The 21938-nt window shown below is 45.9% G+C and overlaps 1 protein-coding gene across 1 annotated transcript in view; it reads right to left on the reverse strand.

The window, feature by feature from the left end:
• LOC144491844 (FYVE, RhoGEF and PH domain-containing protein 5-like) overlaps window positions 1-21938 on the reverse strand; it is a 137830-nt gene that overhangs the window by 82336 nt on the left and 33556 nt on the right. Inside the window, exons 9-13 of the mRNA XM_078210137.1 lie at window positions 20298-20356; window positions 18966-19037; window positions 16396-16464; window positions 15313-15396; window positions 870-949 (exon numbers count right to left, since the gene is read on the reverse strand). Coding sequence (XP_078066263.1) covers window positions 870-949; window positions 15313-15396; window positions 16396-16464; window positions 18966-19037; window positions 20298-20356 — 364 coding nt within the window. The remainder of the gene's footprint in view (window positions 1-869; window positions 950-15312; window positions 15397-16395; window positions 16465-18965; window positions 19038-20297; window positions 20357-21938) is intronic.

Raw genomic sequence — 21938 nt, forward strand, 5'->3', positions numbered from 1 at the left:
ACTCTGAAACAAAGACAAAGGAACTTACCAAACGAGTTGCTGAGCTGAATAAAAAGATCCATAAACTCGAAAAACAACAGGAAAAGAGTGTAATCAAATATTTGGGTAAAATTGTGAAACAAGTGGGAATGAGGGGGTTCCATTTCTGAAGTGTAAACTCCCACAAGGATTATGGTGGACCATACACAAAAAGAAACACCAAGTTTATATCGAGAACAATCAGAGTGAACATTCTCTCTGAAAAGAACAGGCTAAGCTTGTGGTCATCGAGCGGACCAGATGGGGAGTTGACAAGGAGAGCTTCAATTCCAAGGAGTGGTTAAAGAGGTTTGGAAAATGGCAGCCAAGTTCCAGGAAAACAACCCAGAGCGCAAACTCTTGATCAAAGTTTGCCCAAATCTACAGAGCCTAGCCCTTCCTCCAAATGTAACCAGAGTAAGATCTGGAAACATTGCCAATTCTCCAAACCACCTAATTCTGTAAAGTCAGAAACTTGAGTAGCACCATTGTAATGCAAGAATGTTGGGTAAAGATGTGGGGAAGGTGTAGTACAAGGATAACTGGCATACGACCCACAGTATAATGTAAAGAGACACATGACTTGACACTTGTAAACATCAAGTACGCACTGAGCACAGGATTTTCAAAAATAAATGTTAATTAATGATTATACTGTGTCAGGCCAACACAATGGGGAATGTTGGGGTTATTTATTGATTGCAATTTCTCCCTCTTCACGTTTAACATTACCTGTTTAGGACAGGAACCTTGTTAATACAGAAATGCAGTGTGATCATGCTGTAAATGCAGATGTGGTCATGCAGGTGGAGTTATTCAACGCATTCCTATGCAGCTTAGTTACTTAGTACCTGGCGCAGAATGTGATAGAGCCTCGCACACTTTGGATCCTTAGTAACTTCTCAGTCTCTTCAACAGACACGCTGCTCACCTGAAACACAACAAATGAGGGAATCAGAAAGATTCAGAGCTGCCTACCCATTCATATTGAGCAATATTCCAATGTACATCAACACCCTACTCACTAAGACTGTACACCAGCCTCCCCAACTACCCAACAACCAACCCTCCTCATCCCTTTGAACCCCCATATTCCCAACCCATTCCCCATCCCCACACACTCCCTCAGCTGTCTCCATCACCTACGCTCTCACTAACTCAATCCAAAACACTGCATTCAACTAACCCGCCCCTCCGCCTCCAGTGGACACCCTGTTTGCCCCTCCGCCTCCAGTGGACACCCCGTTTGCCCCTCCGCCTCCAGTGTACAACCTCTTTGGCCTGTGTACTCTTTGTGACTGTAAAATCATGGCAGTGGAGCTTGCACTGGTGATATGTTCTTCCTGCGCAATGTGGTAAGTCATAGACACTTCCAGTGTCCCTGGTGACTGCATGTGCAGGAAGTGTGTCCAATTGCAGCTCCTGGCTAACTGCATTTTGGCACTGGAGAGGCAGGTGGACTCACTGGGGAGCATCCACAATGCTGTTATTGCCATGGACAGTATGTTCGGTGAGGTGGTATCACTGCAGGTAAAAACTGAACAGGCAGAAAGGGGATCAATGACCACCAGGCTGAGTAGAGGGAGGCAGGAAGTGCAGGAGGCCCCTGTAATCATGGGATCCAGGGTGAGGTAGCGAAATGGATACAAAATTGTCATGATGACGGAAGACAGAGGGTGGTTGTAGAGGGTTGTTTTTCAAACTGGAGGCCTGTGACCAGCGGTGTGTCTCAGGGATCGGTGCTGGGTCCACTGTTATTTGTCATTTATATTAATGATTTGGATGAAAATTTAGGAGGCATGGTTAGTAAGTTTGCAGATGACACCAAGATTGGTGGCATCGTGGACAATGAAGAAGGTAATCTAGGATTGCAATGGGATCTTAATCAAACAGGCCAGTGGGCAGATGAATGGCAGATGGAGTTTAATTTAGATAAATGCGAGGTGATGCATTTTGGTAGATTGAACCAGGGCAGGACTTACTCAGTTAATGGTAGGGCATTGGGGAGAGTTACAGAACAGAGAGATCTAGGGATACTGGTTCATAGCTCCTGGAAAGTGGAGTCACAGGTGGACAGAGTGGTGAAGAAGGCATTCGGCATGCTTGGTTTCATTGGTCAGAACATTGAATACAGGAGTTGGGACATCTTGTTGAAGTTGTACAAGACATTGGTAAGGCCACACTTGGAATACTGTGTACAGTTCTGGTCACCCTGTTATAGAAAGGATATTATTAAACTAGAAAGACTGCAGAAAAGATTTACTAGGATGCTACCAGGACTTGATGGTTTGAATTATAAGGAGAGGCTGGATAGACTGTGATTTTTTTCTCTGGAGCGTAGGAGACCGAGGGGTGATCTTATAGAGGTCTATAAAATAATGAGGGACATAGATCAGCTAGATAGTCAATATCTTTTCCCAAAGGTAGGGGAGTCTGAATCTAGAGGGCATAGGTTTAAGGTGAGAGGGGAGAGATACAAAAGCATTCAGAGGGGCAATTCTTTCACACAGAGGGTGGTGAGTATCTGGAACGAGTTGCCAGAGGCGGGTACAATTTTGTCTTTTAAAAAGCATTTAGACAGTTACATGCGTTAAGATGGCTGTAGAGGGATATGGGCCAAACACGGGCAATTGGGACTAGCTTAGTGGTTTAAAAAAGGACAGCATGGACAAGTAGGGTCGAGGGGCCTGTTTCCATGTTGTAAACCTCTATGACTCTATAATTAACAGCATAAACAGATATAAACAGTTATGGTATAGTTGAAATTACAGAGACATGGCTGTAGAGTTACCAAGGATGGGAAATGAACATGCAGGGATATTCATCATTTAGGAAGGACAGACAAGAAGGGAAATAAGGTGGGATAGCGTTGTTATTAAATTAGGAAATCAATGCAATAGTGAGGAAAGATATTGGCTCAGAAAATCATGATGTGGAATCTGTATGGGTGGAGTTAAAAAATACCAAGGGGCAGAAAATGTTAATGTGGGTTTTCTATAGGCCCCAAAATAGTAGTGGAGTACAAGGATAGATAGTAAACAAGACTGGGGCTGCACGGTGGCACAGTGGTAGCACTGCTGCCTCACAGCACCAGGGACCGGGTTTGATTCTGGCTTCAGATCACTGTATGTGTGGAGTTGACATGTTCTCCCCGTGTCTGCGTGGGTTTCCTCTAGGCACTCTGGTTTCCTCCCACAGTCCAAAGATGTGCAGGTAAAGTTGACTGGCCATGCTAAATTACCCCTTAATGTCCCAAGATGTGTAGTTTAGGGGGATTCGGGATAGGGGCTGAGTGGGATTGTTGTCTGTGCAGGCTTGATGGGCCAAATGGCCTCTTTCTCATTGTAGGTTCTATGATTTTATGAAATCAGAGATGCATGCAATAAGGGTACAACTGTAATCATGGGTGACTTTAATTTACACATAGATTGGACAAACCAAACTAGCAATGGTATAGTGGGGGAGGAATTCCTGGAGTGTGTACGTGGTGGTTTTTTTAAACCAATACGTTGAAGAACCAACCAATGAATAGGCTATGGGCGGCATGGTAGCACAGTGGTTAGCACTGCTGCCCCTCAGCACCAGGGACCCGGGTTTGATTCTCGACTTGGGTCACTGTCTGTGGGGAGTTTGCACATTCTCCGTGTCTGCGTGGGTTTCCTCCGGGTGCTCCGGTTTCCTCCCACAATCCGAAAGGTGTGTTGGTTAGGTGCTTTGGTCATGCTAAATTCTCCCTCAGTGTACCCAAAAAGGCGCGGAGTGTGGCAACTAGGGGATTTTCACAGTAACTTTATTGCAGTGTTAATGTAAGTCTACTTGTTTCAATAAATAAACTTTTAACTTTATTCTAGACTGGGTACTGTGCAATAAGAAAGGATTAATTAACAATCATGTTCGGGGTCCCTTGGGGAAGAGTCACCATAATATGATAGAATTCTTCATTAAATGGAGAGTGAAGTAGTCAAATCCAAAACTAGAGTTCTGAATCTAAATAAAGGGAGTATGAGGCACACAGGAAAGGATAGATTGGGGAAGTTTACTAAAGGGGTTGACACTGGACAGGCAATGGTTCATGTTTAAATAACGTATGGATCATCGAATCCTCCAGTGCAGATGGAGGCCATTCAGCCCATCGAGTTTGCACCAACCACAATCCCACCCAGGCCCTATCCCCATAGCCCCATGTATTAACCCTACTAATCCCGATACTAGGGTCAATTTAGCATGGCCACTCAACCTAACCCGCACATCTTGGGACTGTGGGAGGAAACCAGAACATCCAGAGGAAACCCATGCAGACACTGGAAAAATGTGCAAACTCCACACAGGCAGTGACCCAAGCTGGGAATTGAACCCGGGTCCCTGGTGCTGTGAGGCAGCAGTGCCACCGTTCTGCCCATGCATGAATTACAACAATTATTCATTCCTGCCTGGCCCAAAAATAAAAGAAGATGGCTCAACCACGGCATACAAAAGAAATTAGGGATAATATTAAATCCAAAGAGAAGGCATATAAAATTGCAGCAAGTCTGAGGATTGGGAGCATTTTATAATTCGGCAAAAGAGGACAAAAAAATTGATCAAGAGGGGAAAATTAGAATATGAGAGTAAAATTCAGGGAACACAGAAACTGATTGTAAAAGCTTCTATAAATACATGAAGAGAAAAAGATTAGTAACAACAAATGTAGATTCCTTACAGTCAAAAGCTGGGGAAATCATAACGGGGAAGAAAGAAATGGCAGAAGAATTGAAAACGTACTTTGGTTCTGTCTCGAGAAACAGGACACAAATAACCTTCCAGAAATGTGACGGAACCTAGGGTCTAGTGAGAGGACGGAAATGAACGAACTCAGTATCAGTAAGAAATTGGTGCTGGGGAAATTAATGGGGTTAAAGGCTGAGATTACCAGCACCTGATAATCTACATCTCAGAGTAGTAAAGGAAGTGGCCCCTTCAAAATTCAATAGACTCTGGAGCAGTTCCTACAGATTGGAGGATGGCAAAGATAATCCCACTATTTAAAAAGGGAGAGGAAAAAGGGAGAACTACAAACCAGTTAGCCTGACATCAGTATTGGGGAAGATCTAGAGTCTATTATAAAAGACATGATAACAGAACATTTGGAAAGCATCAATGGGATTGGAGAAGGCCAGTGTGGGTTTATGAAGGGCATATCATGCTTAACACAGAAACTAGAAGCAGGAGTAGGCTATTTGGCCCTTCGAGTCTGCTCCGCTGATCTTCAAATTCAATATCCCCCCCACCACCCCAATATCCCTTGATCCCTTAGGCCCCAGGAGCTATATCTAATTTCTTCTTGAAATCAGATGTTTTGGCCTCAACTACATTCCGTGGAATTCTACATGAAGTGAATTCCACACGATTCTCCACACCTCAGTTCTAAAAGGTTTACGACTTATCCTCAAACTAAGACTCCTAGTTCTGGACTCCCCCACCACTGGGAGCATTCTTTATGAATCTACCCTGTCTAACCCTGTTAGAATGTTCTAAGGGTCTAAGAGATCCCCTCTCACTCTTCTAAACTCCAGTGAATATAATCCCAACCCTAGTTTCTCCTCCTATGACAGACCTGTCATCGCTGAAATCAGCCTGGTAAACCTTCGCTGTACTCCCTCCATAGCAAGGACATCCTTCCTCAGAGAAGTACACCAAACCTGCACGTAATACTCCAGATGTGACCTCACCAAAGCCCTCTACAAATGCAGCAAAACATCCCTATCCCTATACTCAAATCCTTTTGCTATGAAGGCCAACATACCATTTGCCTCCTTTACTGCCTGCTGTACCTGCAAATCTACAGGAGGTTTTTTGAGGATGTAACTAGTAGAATAGATAAGGGAGAATCAGTGGATGTGGTGTATTTGAACTTTCAGAAGGCTTTTGATAAGGTCCCTCATAAGAGGTTAGTGGACAAAATTAAAGCATATGGGATGGGGGTAATGTCAGGCACAGATTGAGAACTGGTTGACAGGAAACAGAGTGGGATAAAAATGAGTCTTTTTCCTCATGGCGGGAAGGAATAGTGAGGTGGCACAGGGATCAGTGCTGGGACCCCAGCTGTTCAGAATACGTTCACTTACCTGAGGGAACCAAATGTAACATTTCCATGTTTGATGAATACACAAAACTATAAGAATTGTAAGCGGTGAGGAGGATGCAAGGAGGCTTCAAGATGATTTAGACTGGTTGAGTGAAGTGGGCAAACATTGCAGAAACAGTACAACCTGACTAAATGTGAAGTTATACTAAATGTGAAGTGTGATAAACAGGAAGGAGAGTATTAATTAAATGGTGACACAGGGAGGATGTTTTCCCTGGTTGGGGAAAATGGTTTTGTACAGGGAAAGTCTACAGAATCCTACAGTGCAGAAGGAGGCTATTCGGCCCATGGAGTCTGCACTGACCACTATCCCATCCAGGCCCTATCCCCATAATCCCTAGCTAATCCCCCTGACACTAAGGGGCAATTTAGCATGGTCAATCCACCTAACCCGCACGTCTTTCAGACTATGGGAGGAAACTGGAGCATCCAGAGGAAACCCACGGGGAAAATGTGCAAACTCCACACAGACAGTCACCCAAGCTGGGAACGTCACCAACTTGACTGAGTTTTTTGAAGAGGTGACAAAGATAATTGATGAGTGAAGAGCTGATGTAGTTTATATGGACTTTAGTAAGGCAATTGACAAGGTTCCACACGGCAGATTGGCACAAAAACTAAAATCATATGGGATTCGGGGTGACCTGGCTAGATGGATACAGAACTGGCTTGGTCATAGAAGTGATGTGGAGATGCCGGCGTTGGACTGGGGTGAAGGAATATTGGTCATAGAAGGCAGAGAGTAGCGATGGAAGGAAATCTGTAGCTAGCTTTGTAGGGATCAGTGCTGGGACCCCTGTTGTTTGTGGTATATATAAAGGATCTGGAGGAAAACATGGGTGGTCTGATTAGTAAGTTTGCAGATGACACAAAGATTGATGGAGTTGCTGATAGTGCGGGGATTGTCAGAGGATACAGCAGGATAACATAGATTGGAGACTTGGGCACAGAAATGGCAGATGGCATTTAATCCGGTCAAATGCGAGTGATGCATTTTGGAGGATCACATCTAGGTGTGAATTACTCTATAAATGGCAGAACCCTTAGGTACATTAACATGCACAGAGATCTGGGCGTGTAGGTCCACAGTTTCCTAAAAGTGGCAACACAGGTGGCCAAGGTGATTAAGAAGGCATATGGCATACTTCCTTCACTGGCCAGGGCACTGAGTACAAGAGTTGGGAAATCGTGTTGCAGCTGTATAAAACCTTGGTTGGGCCGCATTTGGAGTATTGCACGCAGTTCTGGTTGCCACACTACCAGAAGGACATGGAAGCTTTAGAGAGAGTACAAACAAGGTTCACCAGGCTGTTGCCTGGTCTCAGGAGAGGTTGATTAAATTAGGATTCACACGGATGATCCCAGGAATGGTAGGCCTGACATACGATGAACGTCTGAGGATCGTGGGATTATATTCATTGGAGTTTAGGAGGTTGAGGGGAGATCTGATAGAAACTTACAAGATAATGAACGGCTTAGATAGGATGGACGTAGGGAAGTTGTTTCCATTAACAGGGGAGACTAGGACGCGGGGGCACAGCCTTAGAATAAAAGGGAGTCACTTTAGAACAGAGATGAGGAGAAATTTCTTCAGCCAGAGAGTGGTGGGTCTGTGGAATTCATTGCCACAGAGGGCTGTGGAGGCCGAGACGTTGAGCGTCTTCAAGACAGAAATTGATAAATTCTTGATTTCTCGAGGAATTAAGGGCTATGGGGAGAGAGCGGGTAAATGGAGTTGAAATCAACCATGATTGAATGGTGGAGTGGACTCGATGGGCCGAATGGCCTTACTTCCGCTCCTATGTCTTATGGTCTTATGGTCTTAGGATTGTTTTCAGTGGAAAGATGGAGGCTGAGGGGAGACCTGACCGAGATCTACAAAATTATGAGAGGCACAGACAGGGTGGATAGTCAGAGGCTTTATCCCAGGGTGGAAGTGTCAATTACAAGGGGGTACAGGTTCAAGGTGAGGGGGGAAAGTTTAAGGGAGATGTGTAGGGGAAATTTTTCATGCAAAGAATGGTGGGTGCCTGGAATGCACTGCCAGAGAAGGTGGTGGAAACAGGCACATTAGCAACATTTAAGAGGCATCTAAATTGGTGCATGAATAGGGAGGGAATAGAGGGTTATGGTCTGACTGAGGGCAGAAGGCTTTTTTAAAAAGTTTAGTTACGGCATCCTGATCGGTACGGGCTTGGTGGGTTGAAAAGCCTGTTCCCGTGCTGTACTTTTCTTTGTTCTTTTTTCTTTATCTAGAACCAGAGGGCATGGTCTCAGCATACAGGGTAGACTATTTAGGACTGAGATGAGGAGAAATTTCTTCACTCAAAGGGTAGTGAACTCTGGAATTCTCTACCACAGAAGGCCAAGGAGGCCAAGTCACTGAATGTATTCAAGAGTTAGATAATTGTGTAGATTTTAATGGAATTGGTGGATATAGGGAGAAAGCGGGAATATGGCTTTGAAATTGAGAATCAGCCATGATTATATTGAATGGTGGAGCAGGCTCGAACGGCCGATTTGCCTACTCCTGCTCCTAGTTTCTATAAACAAAGATAAAGGTGTTACACTTGCTGTTTTCCAATCCATCAGGACCTTTCCAGAATCTAGGGAATTCTAGAAGGTCACAACCAATGCATCCATTTTGTTTTCAGATCAGGATTTGGTTGATCAGGTCCAAGGAACTTGTCAGTGTTTAGTCCATTAGTTTTTCTAGAAATTTTTTCTCCAATGATAGCGATTGTTTTTAAACTTTGAGGACATATTCAAAATACATGTTTAAAGTCTGACATTTCCTTGTTTCTTGTTAATACCCCAGTTGCAACCTCTTATGGACCAACATTTACTGTCACCATCCTGGGGGTTTTCATTCATCAGAAACGGAACTGGACTAGTCATATAAATACTATAGCTACAAGAGCAGGTCAGAGGCTGGGAATCCTGTTGCGAGTAACTCACCTCCTGACTCCCCAAAGTCTGTTCACAAGGCACAAGTCAGGAGTGTGAGGGAATACTCCCCACTTGCCTGGATGGGTGCAGCTCCAACAACACTCAAGAAGCTCAACACCATCCAGGGCAAAGCAGCCCGCTTGATTGGCACCCCAACCATAAACATTCACTCCCTCCACCACAGATGCAGTGGCAACAGTGTGTACTATCTATAAAATGCACTACAGGAACTCACCAAGTTTCCATAGAATCCCTACATTGCAGAAGGAGGCCATTTGGCCCAATGAGTCTGCAACAACTCTGCAAAAAAGCCTCAAACACAGGCCCACCCCCACCCTATCCCTGAAACCCTGTGCATTTATTAAAGTTTAATTATTTATTAGTCACAAGTAGGCTCACATTAACATTGCAATGTTACTGTGAAAATCCCCGAATCGCCACAAAGAACAAAGAACGGTACAGCACAGGAAACAGGCCCTTCGGCCCTCTAAGCCTGTGCCGCTCATTGGTCCAACTAGACCATTCGTTTGTATCCCTCCATTCCCAGGCTGCTCATGTGACTATCCAGGTAAGTCTTAAACGATGCGAGCGTGTCTGCCTCCACCACCCTACTTGGCAGCGCATTCCAGGCCCCCACCACTCTGTGTAAAAAACTTCCCTCTGATGTCAGAGTTATACCTCGCCCCTCTCACCTTGAGCCCATCACCCCTCGTGATCGTCACCTCCGACCTGGGAAAAAGCTTCCCACTGTTCACCCTATCTACCCTTCATAACTTTTTACACCTCTATTAGGTCTCCCTCATTCTCTGTCTTTCCAGGGAGAACAACCCTAGTCTACCCAATCTCTCCACATAGCTAAGACCCTCCATACCAGGCAACATCCTGGTAAACCTTCTCTGCACTCTCTCTAAAGCCTCCACATCCTTCTGGTAGTGCAGCGACCAGAACTGGACGCAGTACTCCAAATGTGGCCTAACCAGCGTTCTATACAGCTGCAACATCAGACTCCAGCTTTTATACTCCACACCCTGTCCTATAAAGGCAAGCATACCATATGCCTTCTTCGCCACCTTCTCCACCTGTGCTGCCACCTTCAAGGATTTGTGGACTTGCACACCTAGGTCCCTCTGTGTTTCTATACTCTTGATGGTTCTGCTATTTATTGTATAACTCCCCCCTACGTTAGTTCTTCCAAAATGCATCACTTTGCATTTATCTGGATTAAATTCCATCTGCCATTTCTCTGCCCAATTTTCCAGCCTATCTATATCCTGCTGTATTGTCCGACAATGTTCATCGTTATCCGCAAGTCCAGCCATCTTCGTGTCATCCGCAAACTTGCTGATAACACCAGTTACACCTTCTTCCAAATCATTTATATATATCACAAATAGCAGAGGTCCCAGTACAGAGCCCTGCGGAACACCACTGGTCACAGACCTCCAGCCGGAAAAAGACCCTTCGACTGTTACCCTCTGTCTCCTGTGGCCAAGCCAGTTTTCTACCCATCTAGCCACCTCTCCTTGTATCCCATGAGCCTTAACCTTCTTAACCAACCTGCCATGAGGGACTTTGTCAAATGCCTTACTGAAATCCATATAGACGACATCCACAGCCCTTCCTTCGTCAACCGTTTTTGTCACTTCCTCAAAAAACTCCACCAAATTTGTAAGGCACGACCTCCCTCTTACAAAACCATGCTGTCTGTCACTAATGAGATTGTTCCGTTCTAAATGCGTATACATCCTGTCTCTAAGAATCCTCTCCAACAACTTCCCTACCACGGACGTCAAGCTCACTGGCCTATAAATACCCGGGTTATCCCTGCTACCCTTCTTAAATAATGGTACCACATTCGCTATCCTCCAATCCTCAGGGACCTCACCTGTGTCCAATGAAGTGACAAAGATTTCCGTCAGAGGCCCAGCAATTACATCTCTTGTCTCCCTGAGCAGTCGAGGATAGATGCCATCCGGCCCTGGGGATTTGTCAGTTTTAATGTTACCTCAAAAACCTAACACTTCCTCCCTTTTAATGGAGATTCTCTCTAACGGGTCAACACCTCCCTCTGAGACACTCCCAGTCAACAAGTCCCTCTCCTTTGTGAATACCGATGCAAAGTATTCATTTAGGATTTCCCCTATTCCCTTGGGTTCTAAGCATAATTCCCCTCCTTTGTCCCTGAGAGGTCCGACCTTTTCCCTGACAACTCTTTTGTTCCTAACATATGAATAAAATGCCTTCGGATTCTCCTTAATCCTATCTGCCAAGAACATTTGGTGACCTCTTTTTGCCCTTCTAACTCCCCGTTTGAGTTCTTTCCTACTCTCTCTGTATTCCTCCAGAGCTCCATCTGTTTTCAGTTCTGTTTGGGTACAGTGGGGGAGAATTTAGCATGAGGAACAGTGAAGCAACAGTGGTAACCACTGTGTCACCCCATGGCTAATCCACCTAATTTAGATAGCTTTGGACTGAGGCGGGGACCCAGGTTCAATTCCAGCCTTGAGTGTCTCTCTGAGGAGTTTGCACGGTCTCCCCATGTCTGCATGGATTTCCTCCAGTACTCTGGTTTCCTACCATTCCTTCGACAGCACCTTCCAAACCCACAACCACTTAAAAGGACAAGAGCAGCAGATACCTGGGAACACCACCACCTGGATGTTTCCCTCAATGCCACTCACAATTCTGACTTGGAAATAAATTGCTGTTCCTTCACTGTTGCCGGGTCAAAATTCTAGAACTCCCTACCTAACAGCACTGCAGGTATACCTACACAGTAAGGAGTCTAACAACTCCAGGTTAAAGTCCAACGGGTTCATTTGGTAGCAAACGCCACTAGCTTTCAGAGTGCTACTCCTTCGTCAGGTGTACCTACACCACAGGAACTTGAGGTTCAAGGAGGCAACTCACCATTACGTTCTCAAGGGCAGTTAGGGTTGAGTAATAAATGCTGGCCCAGCCAGTGATGCCCACATCTCATAAATTAATTTTAAAAGTATACACAGTGGAAAATGAAAGAGACAGTGAGCGTGAGGCAGCAGGAGACTTAAGAGAGTTCACAAATTGAACCGCTTGCTATGTGATTAGCTAACACTGAAATATTAGGACAATTTAGACACTATACTCTCATACTGAGAGTAGGACAACAAGATGATCTAGTGAGGTTACTTCAGAATTTAAAGCAATATGTAGGGATAAATAAGGCTGAACAACTTTAGCCATGCAGCACCAGAGGCTGAGAGGAGACCTGATAGAAGTCTATAAAATTATGACAGGCATAGATAGGGTTGACAGTCAGAATATTTTCCCAGAGTTGAAATGTCTAATATGAGGGGGAATGCACTTAAAGTGAGAGGGGAAAAGTTCAAAGCAGATGAGAGGGGCAAGTTTTTTTGACACTTAGAATGGTAGGTGTCAAGAACACGCTGCCAGGAATGCTGGTGGAAGCAGATACAATGGGGTGTTTAAGGGGCTTTTAGATAAGCACATGAATATGCAAGGAATATAGGGATATGGAGCAAGGACAGGCAGAGGGGATTGGTTTAATTTGGCATCATGTTAGGCACAACATCGTGGGCCAAAGGGCCTGTTTCTGTGCTGTACTGTATCATCTTCTATGCATTATGTGGAGTGGAATCTTCTCCCATAAAATAATATCCTTATCACTTTAGCGTAGAGAAATAGGGTCAGATGAAAGCAAAAATTCAACATCTGTTGTAAAGTTACTAACTGAATCTAATCATTGCAGTTGGAGTTCTTCCATAGTGTTAGTGTTTAAACCTGATGGGTCAATCAAATTCTGCATAGATTACAGAATGGTTAATTCAGTAACTAAAACAGACTCATACTCAATCCATTGTTTAAACAATTGTATTGACAGCATTGGCAGTGCCATGTTCCTCGCTAAGATATATTTATTGAAAGGATACTGGCAAGTACCTTTAACATTGAGAGCTAAGGAGCTATCGGCCTTTGTCACACCAAATGGGCTTGACCAATGCTGAGCAATGCTATTCGGGTCAAGGAATGCTCCAACCACTTTCCAAAGACTAATAAATCAAATAGTCACTAATGTTTCTGATTGTGTTGTTTAAGTGGACAATGCATTGATTTACAGCCACATTTGGAAAGGTTATTTAAAATCAAGCCCTATTTAAACAATTACAGTTGGCAGATATCATAATAAACCTTGCCAAGTATGAGTCTTCAAAAGCGCGAGGGCATAGGGCAAGGACAGGTGTTGGCAAGAACAGTGAATGTATGGGTGTTGATGGAAATCCCCACCCCAAAATCTGAATGAGAAACCATGAGATTTTGGGGGATGTGTGGCTTCTATCGTAGTACTGTGCCAAACTTCAAGTCGAGGATTATGGGAGGCAGAAGACAAGGTGGAGTTGAGACCACAACCAGATCAGCCATGATCTTATTGAATGGTGGAGCAGGCTCCAAATGATTGATGTACCCATTGCTACATCTCTATGTACGCCGTTTCCTCCTCTGTCTCCAGCACGTACCCTGTTGCTCCGTGTCTGTGCACACTCATTTCTCATCTCTAGCGTGTACCCATTGCTCTGTGTACACCCATTTCTCATCTCCAGCATGTACCCATTGCTCAGTGTCTGTGTACATTGTTTCCCCCTCTGTCTCCAGTATAAATCTTATTTGAAATGTGGTTGCCTCTTCAGTTTTCATGCAATTTTATTTGTATACCTGATTTAATATTTCCACTGAAGCATGAAACTTTTAACAAGCTACTGAGAACAATCTAATCAGTTCCCCAACATCTGAGAAAGGGTCAAATAAAAGGCAATCTGAAGATTTTGAATTTGAATTGTAACTCCAGATTCTTGGCACTTTGATATAACTGGGATGTCTATTATATTACAGGGTCAAAGGTAGGGTTCTGAAGACTGTGGAGGAACAGAGAGATCTTGGGGTTCATATCCACAGATCTCTAAAGGTTGCCACTCAAGTGGATAGAGCTGTGAAGAAGGCCTATAGTGTGTTAGCTTTTATTAACAGGGGGTTGGAGTTTAAGAGCCGTGGGGTTATGCTGCAACTGTACAGGACCTTGGTGAGACCACATTTGGAATATTGTGTGCAGTTCTGGTCACCTCACTATAAGAAGGATGTGGAAGCGCTGGAAAGAGTGCAGAGGAGATTTACCAGGATGCTGCCTGGTTTGGAGGGTAGGTCTTATGAGGAAAGGTTGAGGGAGCTGGGGCTGTTCTCTCTGGAGCGGAGGAGGCTGAGGGGAGACTTAATAGAGGTTTATAAAATGATGAAGGGGATAGATCGAGTGAACGTTCAAAGACTATTTCCTCGGGTGAATGGAGCTATTACAAGGGGGCATAACTATAGGGTTCGTGGTGGGAGATACAGGAAGGATATCAGAGGTAGATTCTTTACGCAGAGAGTGGTTGGGGTGTGGAATGGACTGCCTGCAGTGATCGTGGAGTCAGACACTTTAGGAACATTTAAGCGGTTATTGGATAGGCACATGGAGCACACCAGGATGATAGGGAGTGGGATAGCTTGATCTTGGTTTCAGATAAAGCTCGGCACAACATCGTGGGCCGAAGGGCCTGTTCTGTGCTGTACTGTTCTATGTTCTATCTTATAATGGGATGTCTAGTTTGGCTACCATTCTGAGAGAAAAATGAATCTTAATATTTCCTTTTTTGAAATATTATTGTCATATATTGGGACCAAGCTTGTGGGGGTGTGACTGGTTTAAATGCACTGAAGACAGACAAAATGTAGAGGTCAAGCATCAATAGAGGAAGTATGGAGGCAAGTGGTTTAAAATGGTCCTAAACAGGGAGCCAGGAGAACTTGAATAAGAATGTACATGAGGCAAATAAAATAAGTGGCTTGAAGTTGTCCGTTGCATTTCAAAAGGAACATATACAATTGGAGGATTGTAAATAGTGTAAGTTTACTTTTGAAATATAGTGGCCATAAAGTAAAAGGGTTGATCAAATTTGATACACACAGCTGCCACTGTGTGTGTTGGTGGTGCTTTGTAGATGGTGGACCGGCTTTGGGGAGTCAGGAACTAAGTTACTCGCTGCAGGGTTTCCACCCTCTGACCTGCTCTGGTAGCCACAGTATTTATATTGCTATTTTGTGTTCCTACCCTCCCCACTCTCTGTAATATCTGCTCTATTTCCTCTCTTTCGCCAATGCCCAAACTGTTTCTCTGGGAATTTGTCACTTACCTTCATGCCCATCAACGGTAGTGTCTTGTTGAGTTGATATTTCCCACATTGTTGGGGTGCAGTGTACAGGAACATGTCATTGGTCTGCGGAAGAGAATCAGAAATTATTGGCCTTCCTGATCCAAGACATACATGACCTCCAGTCACAGGTACTTTCCTCGAGTTCCGATGTGGCAAATCAGCTACTGGAGCTGATCACCAGGTGAATGTCGGAGGTAAAAGAAAATACTGTGGACACTGGTATCTGAGACAAAAACAGAAAGTGCCGGAAAATCTCAGCAGGTCTGACAGCGTTTCTGGAGAGAGAATAGAGCAAGGCACAGGGGCTCTTTTGTCAATCTCAAAACGAATCCCATTCTCCAAACCCCTGCTTCAAGTAGTTTTCCAGGATCCTTTATAAGTGGTTACGGATTTTGTTGCAAACATCCCTTCTGGTAACAAAGCCATTGTTGTGTACTCCAAAGAGCCTTAGGAATTATATTTCTCAAAACCCCTCTCATTAATCAGGTACTTGTGCCCTTATCAGCAAACTGGGGCTACTTTATTTTGGAAGGGTCCATCAGGGGCAACACAGTGGCACAGTGGCTAGCGTTGCTGCCTCACAGCGCCAGGGACCTGTGTTCAATTCCCGGCTTGGGTCACTGTCTGTGCGGAGTCTGCACGTTCTCCCCGTGTCTGCATGGGTTTCCTCTGGATGCTCCGGTTTCCTCCCACAGTCCAAAGATATGCGGATTAGGTGGATTGGCCATGTTAAATTTCCCCTTGGTGTCAGGGAGATTAGCTAGGGTAAATACATGGGTTCTGGGGATAGGGCCTTGGTAGGATTGTGGTCAGTGCAGACTCAAATGGGCCGAATGGCCTTCTCCTGCACTGTAGGATGCTATGGTTCTATGTTAATGGTGGGCATACAGAGCTGTAGTTGCCTCGGGAGATGTTGGAGTGTTTCCAGTGGATACACAGCTGCTCAATGTTCCCTCACAGATAGACTCCAGTCAGCTCAGCAGATCCAGTGCAAATATTTATCACAAGCACTAATCAATTCAACATCGTATAATAGATTAAAGTAAACCAGGACTGACTTACCAAGAAACAATAACGAGGTTGCCATGTTTCTTCAGTCACTCTCAGCAGTGCTCCTTCCTTGATAAGCACCTTATAGGACAAAGGGATTTGTAATTCCAGTTTGAACAGTCTCAGTGAAAACATTGCCATTCTCTCTGCACCTCCCCCCAGTTTACTGAGCTTCTCACACATTGACAAGAATCCAGCTTAATTCATCAGTGAAAAGGGTAACAGAACCAGGTAACAGGCACCCCATCCTCAGCAACATCCTTTTGATTTGATTTGATGTATTATTGTCACATGTATTAACATAGAGTGAAAAGGATTGTTTCTTGCGCGCTTTACAGACAAAACATACCGTTCATAGAGAAGGAAATGAGAGAGTGCAGAATGTAGCTAGGGTGTAGAGAAAGATCAGCATAATGCAAGGCAAGTCCATTCAAAAGTCTGACAGCAGCAGGGAAGAAGCTGTTCTCGAGTTGGTTGGTATGTGACCTCAGACTTTTCTATCTTTTTCCCGACGGAGGAAGGTGGAAGAGATAATGTCCGGGGTGTGTGGGGTCCTTAATTATATAGGCTGCTTTGCAGAGGCAGCGGGAAGTGTAGACAGAGTCAATGGATGGGAGGCTGGTTTGCATAATGGATTGGGCTACATTCACGACCTTTTGTAGTTCTTGCGGTCTTGGGCAGAACAGAAGCCATACCAAGCTATGATACAACCAGAAAGAATGCTTTCTATGGTGCATCTGTAAAAGTTGGAGAGAGCCATAGCTGACATGCCAAAATTTCCTTAGTCTTCGAGAAAGTAGAGGCGTTGGTGGGCTTTCTTAACTATAGTGTCGACATGGGGCGACCAGTACAGGTTGTTGGTGATCTGGACACCTAAAAACCTGAAGCTCTTGACCTTTTCTACTTCGTCCCCATTGGTGTAGTCAGAGGCATGTTCTCCTTTACGCTTACTGAAGTCAATGACAATCAAGGAGTCGATGACTCCTTGAGATGCGGGCATTGCTGGCTAGACCAGCAACCTTTCCCCATGCCAAACTGCCCTTGAGAAAGTGGTGGTGCGCTTCTTCTTGAATCACTGCAGTCATGTGGTGTAGGTACACCCACTGTGCTGTCAGGGAGGGAGTTCCAGGATTTTGACACATCAGCAGTGAAGGAATGGAGATATATTTCCAAGTCAGGATGGTGAGTGACTTGGAGGGGAACCTTCAAGTGGTGGTGTTCCCAGGTATCTGCTGCTCTTGTCCTTCCAGATAGTGGTGTTCGTGGATTTGGAAGGTGCTGCCGAAGGAACCTTGGAGTTCCTGTAGTGCATCTTGTGGATGGTACACACGGCTGCCACTGTTCATAGGTGGTGAATCTTGATGAATGCAATCCCAATCAAATGGGCCGCTTCGTCCTGGATGGTGTCGATGATCCCAAGTTTTGTTGTGGTCGTTTAATGTTTTGGTGATTCAAATGTTCAACCAGGTCAACCCTGAAAGCAGCCGTTTCTAACTTCCCCAATAGCTAGTGTCAGCTGTGGCTCAGGGTGAAGCAGGGCTTACAAACCACATCCTTCCTCCAACACCTCCCCCCCACCCCTTCCCCCAGCATCCATCCTACCCACCCTTCGCTGCTCCCACACGCTCCCTCCCCCCCCACTCCCCACCTCCCCTTCACACCTCCCACCTACCCCATCCACCCATCAACCTCACTCTCCCTACCTGAGCTGAGCCACTGTTGTTTCTGACATTAGTGAACTCAATCCAGACCAGAGAGAAGGCATACAATTCACCCCATTACCCCGTCCCCAGACCCCGGGGAGATCTCTCCATTACTCTCTCTATGATCCTCAGTCCCACCCAAGGGAGCTCTCTCTGTGACTCCCTGTCCCACCCAGGAAAGGTCTCTCTCTGTGACTCCCTGTTCCACCAGGGAGAGGTCTCTCTCTCTCTCTCTGACTCTCTGTCCCACCTGGGAGAGGTCTCTCTCTCTCTGCCTCCCTGTCCCACCAGCGAGAGGTCTCTCTCTCTCTCTGCCTTCCTGTCCCACCTGGGAGAGGTCTCTCTCTCTCTGACTCCCTGTCCCACCTGGGAGAGGTCTCTCTCTCTCTGCCTCCCTGTCCCACCAGCGAGAGGTCTCTCTCTCTCTCTGCCTCCCTGTCCCACCTGGGAGAGGTCTCTCTCTCTGACTCCCTGTCCCACCTGGGAGAGGTCTCTCTCACTATGACCCTCAGTCCCACCCTAGGGAGCTCTCTCTCTCTCTGACTCTCTGTCCCATCCTGGAGAGGTCCATCTCTCTCTCTCTCTCTGATCTGCAATCCACCCTGGGGAAGTCTCACTCTCTCTTGGTCTCTGTCCCATCCGGGGGAGGTCTCTCTCGCTCTGTGATACTCACTCCCACCCTGGGGAGGTCTCTCTCTGTGTCCCTCAATTCCACGCTGGGGAGAAAAATAAAACTGAGTCCTTGTGGTAGTGGTGTTTATATCCCGTCTCTGAACAACCCCTGTCTCAGTCTGCATGTGCAGCTCACACCAGGACAGAATGGGGCAGAATCCACCTTGAGCAATGCTGATTGAATGAGGTGAAGGCAGGAGTACTCACCCTCCCAGGCTGTGTGACCTGGTGTAGGCCTCTCACTCTGTGCTCAACCTCCAGCAGCTTCTGCAGACTCTCCTAAAGTACAAATTGAAAATCAGACTATTGTTTGAGAAGGAGCAGCATAGTTACTAACAGGACAGCAGGATTGTCTGAGAAATAGAGGCCGATGATATAACATTATAAATGGCCTAATGGTGGGTAGGGAGAGAACGGCGAGCTGGAGTTGCCTCTTTTCAGAATGCCCTTTCCCCTGTATGGTTAGGATGTGTCTGCCTATTAGTCTCTGTGTGTATTACAGTGAGAATTCTTACATTGTGCGCTGTGAAGACACCTGCTCAAATATTCCTGTGAAAGGTTCGATCCAGAAAGTTTCAGTAAACTTCAATGAGTTTCTTCCTGTGAAAGGGGGGTATCAGAGATAATGTCCTACAGGGACAGTGCTGGAAGATGGAACAGTTATTGGGAGATGAGTGTCTGATGGCAGTTTCCCAGCTTTGTTGGCCCAGTGGATTCCAGTTTTCCTCAGCAGGTCAGATTTTATAGTCTAGACTAGAACTGCTTAAATTTTGCAGCCTGAAGGTCACCCACCTCAGCAACAACCTTAACTCAACAAAAAGCACAGCAATCCAGTGACTGGCCGACACTGGCCCGCTGGTGAATCCCCTGACACCGCCCCCCCCCCCGCCCCCCCAGCCGCCGACTCCGGCGCCCCGGCAACCCCCTGCCGACACCGGCAACCCCCCGCCGACACCGGCGCCCCGGCAACCCCCATTGACACCGGTGATCCGACAACCCCCACGACAATGGCCCCACTGCTGACCCCCGCAATGCAGGCCCCTCATAATCCCTGATGACCCCCGATACCAGCCCCATACAACTCCTGACACTGACCCAAAAAAACCCTCGAACCCCTAAAGTATAGAAAAAAGCAATTCGGCTCATTGAAGCTGCATCGAATCACTGACAGAGCATCTTACTCAGGCCACCCTGTGCCCTATCCCCACAAGCCCATGCATTTACTATGGCTAATTCACTTAACTACATGTCTTTCAGGCTGTGGGAGGAAACCGGAACACCCGGAGGAAACCCACTCAGACAAGGGGAGAAGGTGCCGATTCCAAACCAGTCCAGAACATGACAGTGACCCAAGGCTGGAATTGAATATGGGTCCCTGGCAATGCCAACTATGACACCAGCCCCTAGTACCCCTGAACACCCCTGACACTGACCCCCAATGATCATTGATACCAGCTCCCAGCAAACCTCCCCTGACAGCTGCACTTCTCTTTGATATTCTGAGGAAGAGCAGAAGGAAAGAGGAAGACTTAGACTTACCCATTGGGACACACACTGTCGGAGCAGCTCACAAATTTCAACCACAACAAGTAAACCAGCTGTATAGAAATAACAGCACTGTCAGTAACACTGCACCAATCCAAAACAAGCACGACCCTCCACATCTCACACTGCCCAATCAGGAACAAGAACCACCCTCCACATCAAACATTGCACCAATCAGAAACAGGAAGCAGCCGCCACATAGAAACATAGACGATAGGAGCAGGAGGAGGCCATTCAGCCCTTCGAGCCTGCTCCGCCATTCATCACCATCATAACTGATTGTCCAACTCAATAGTCTAATCCTGCTTTCTCCCCATAACCTTTGATCCCATTCGCCCCAAGTGCTATATCCAGCTGCCTCTTCATTCAATGTTTTGGCATCAACTACTTCTTGTGGTAATAAATTTCACAGGCTCACCATTCTGGGCGAAGAAATGTCTCCTCACCTCCGTCCTAAATGGTTTCCCCTCCGTCCTAAATGGTCTCCCCTGATCCTCAGACTGTGACCCCTGGTTCTGGACACCCCCACCATCGGGAACATCCTTCCTGCATCTATCTAGCCCTGTTAGAATTTTATAAGTCTCTATGAGAACCCCCCCTCATTTGTCTGAACTCCAGCGAAAACAATCCTAACCGAGTCAATCTCTCCTTATACATTAGTCCCGCCATCCCCAGAATCAGCCTGGTAAACCTTCGCTGCACTCCCTCGAGAGCAAGAACATCCTTAGAAAAGGAGACCAAAACTGCACACAATATTCTAGGTGTGGCCTCACCAAGGCCCTGTATAATTGCAACAACGCATCTCTGCTCCTGAACTCGAAACCTCTTGCAATGAAGACCAACATATAATTTGCCTTCTTTACCGCCTGCTACACCTGCATGCTTACCATTAGCGACTGATGCACAAGGACACCTAGGTCTCGCTGCACACCCCTCTTTCCCAATTTACAGCCGTTCAGGTAGTAATCTGCCTTCTTGTTTTTGCTTCCAAAGTGAATAACCTCACATTTACCCAAATTATACTGCAGCTGCCATTGATTTGCCCACTCAACCAACCTGTCCAGAAGATGCTGAAGGATCTCTGCATCCTTGTCACAGTTCACTCTCCCACCCAACTTGCAAACTCTGAGATGTTACATTTTGATCCCAGACAATGTACCAATCAGAAACAGGAACGACCCTCCACATCTCACACTGCACCAATCAAAGACAGGAACCACCATTCAAATCTCACACTGCACCAATCAAAATCAAGAATCTCCTTCCACATCTCACCAATCAGAATGGAGAACCTCCCTCCACATCTCACATTACATCAATCAGAAACAAGCAACTCCCTCCAAATCTCACACTGCACCTGAAACAAGAACCACCTTCCACATGAGTTACTGCACCAATCAGAAACAAGGTGCACCCTCCATCTCACACACTGCACCAATCAGAAACAAGAACGAAACTCCACATCATACACTGCACCAATCAGAAACAAGAAGCACACCCCAAATCTCTCACTCCACCAATCGGTAATAAGAAGCACACCCCAATCTCAAACTGCACCAATCGGAAAGAAGCTCCCTCCACATCTCACACTGCACTAATCAGAAACAAGATCCACCCTCCAAATCTCTCACTGCA

Source organism: Mustelus asterias, chromosome 3 (assembly GCF_964213995.1).
Source record: "Mustelus asterias chromosome 3, sMusAst1.hap1.1, whole genome shotgun sequence".
Classification (NCBI taxonomy): Eukaryota; Metazoa; Chordata; class Chondrichthyes; order Carcharhiniformes; family Triakidae; genus Mustelus; species Mustelus asterias.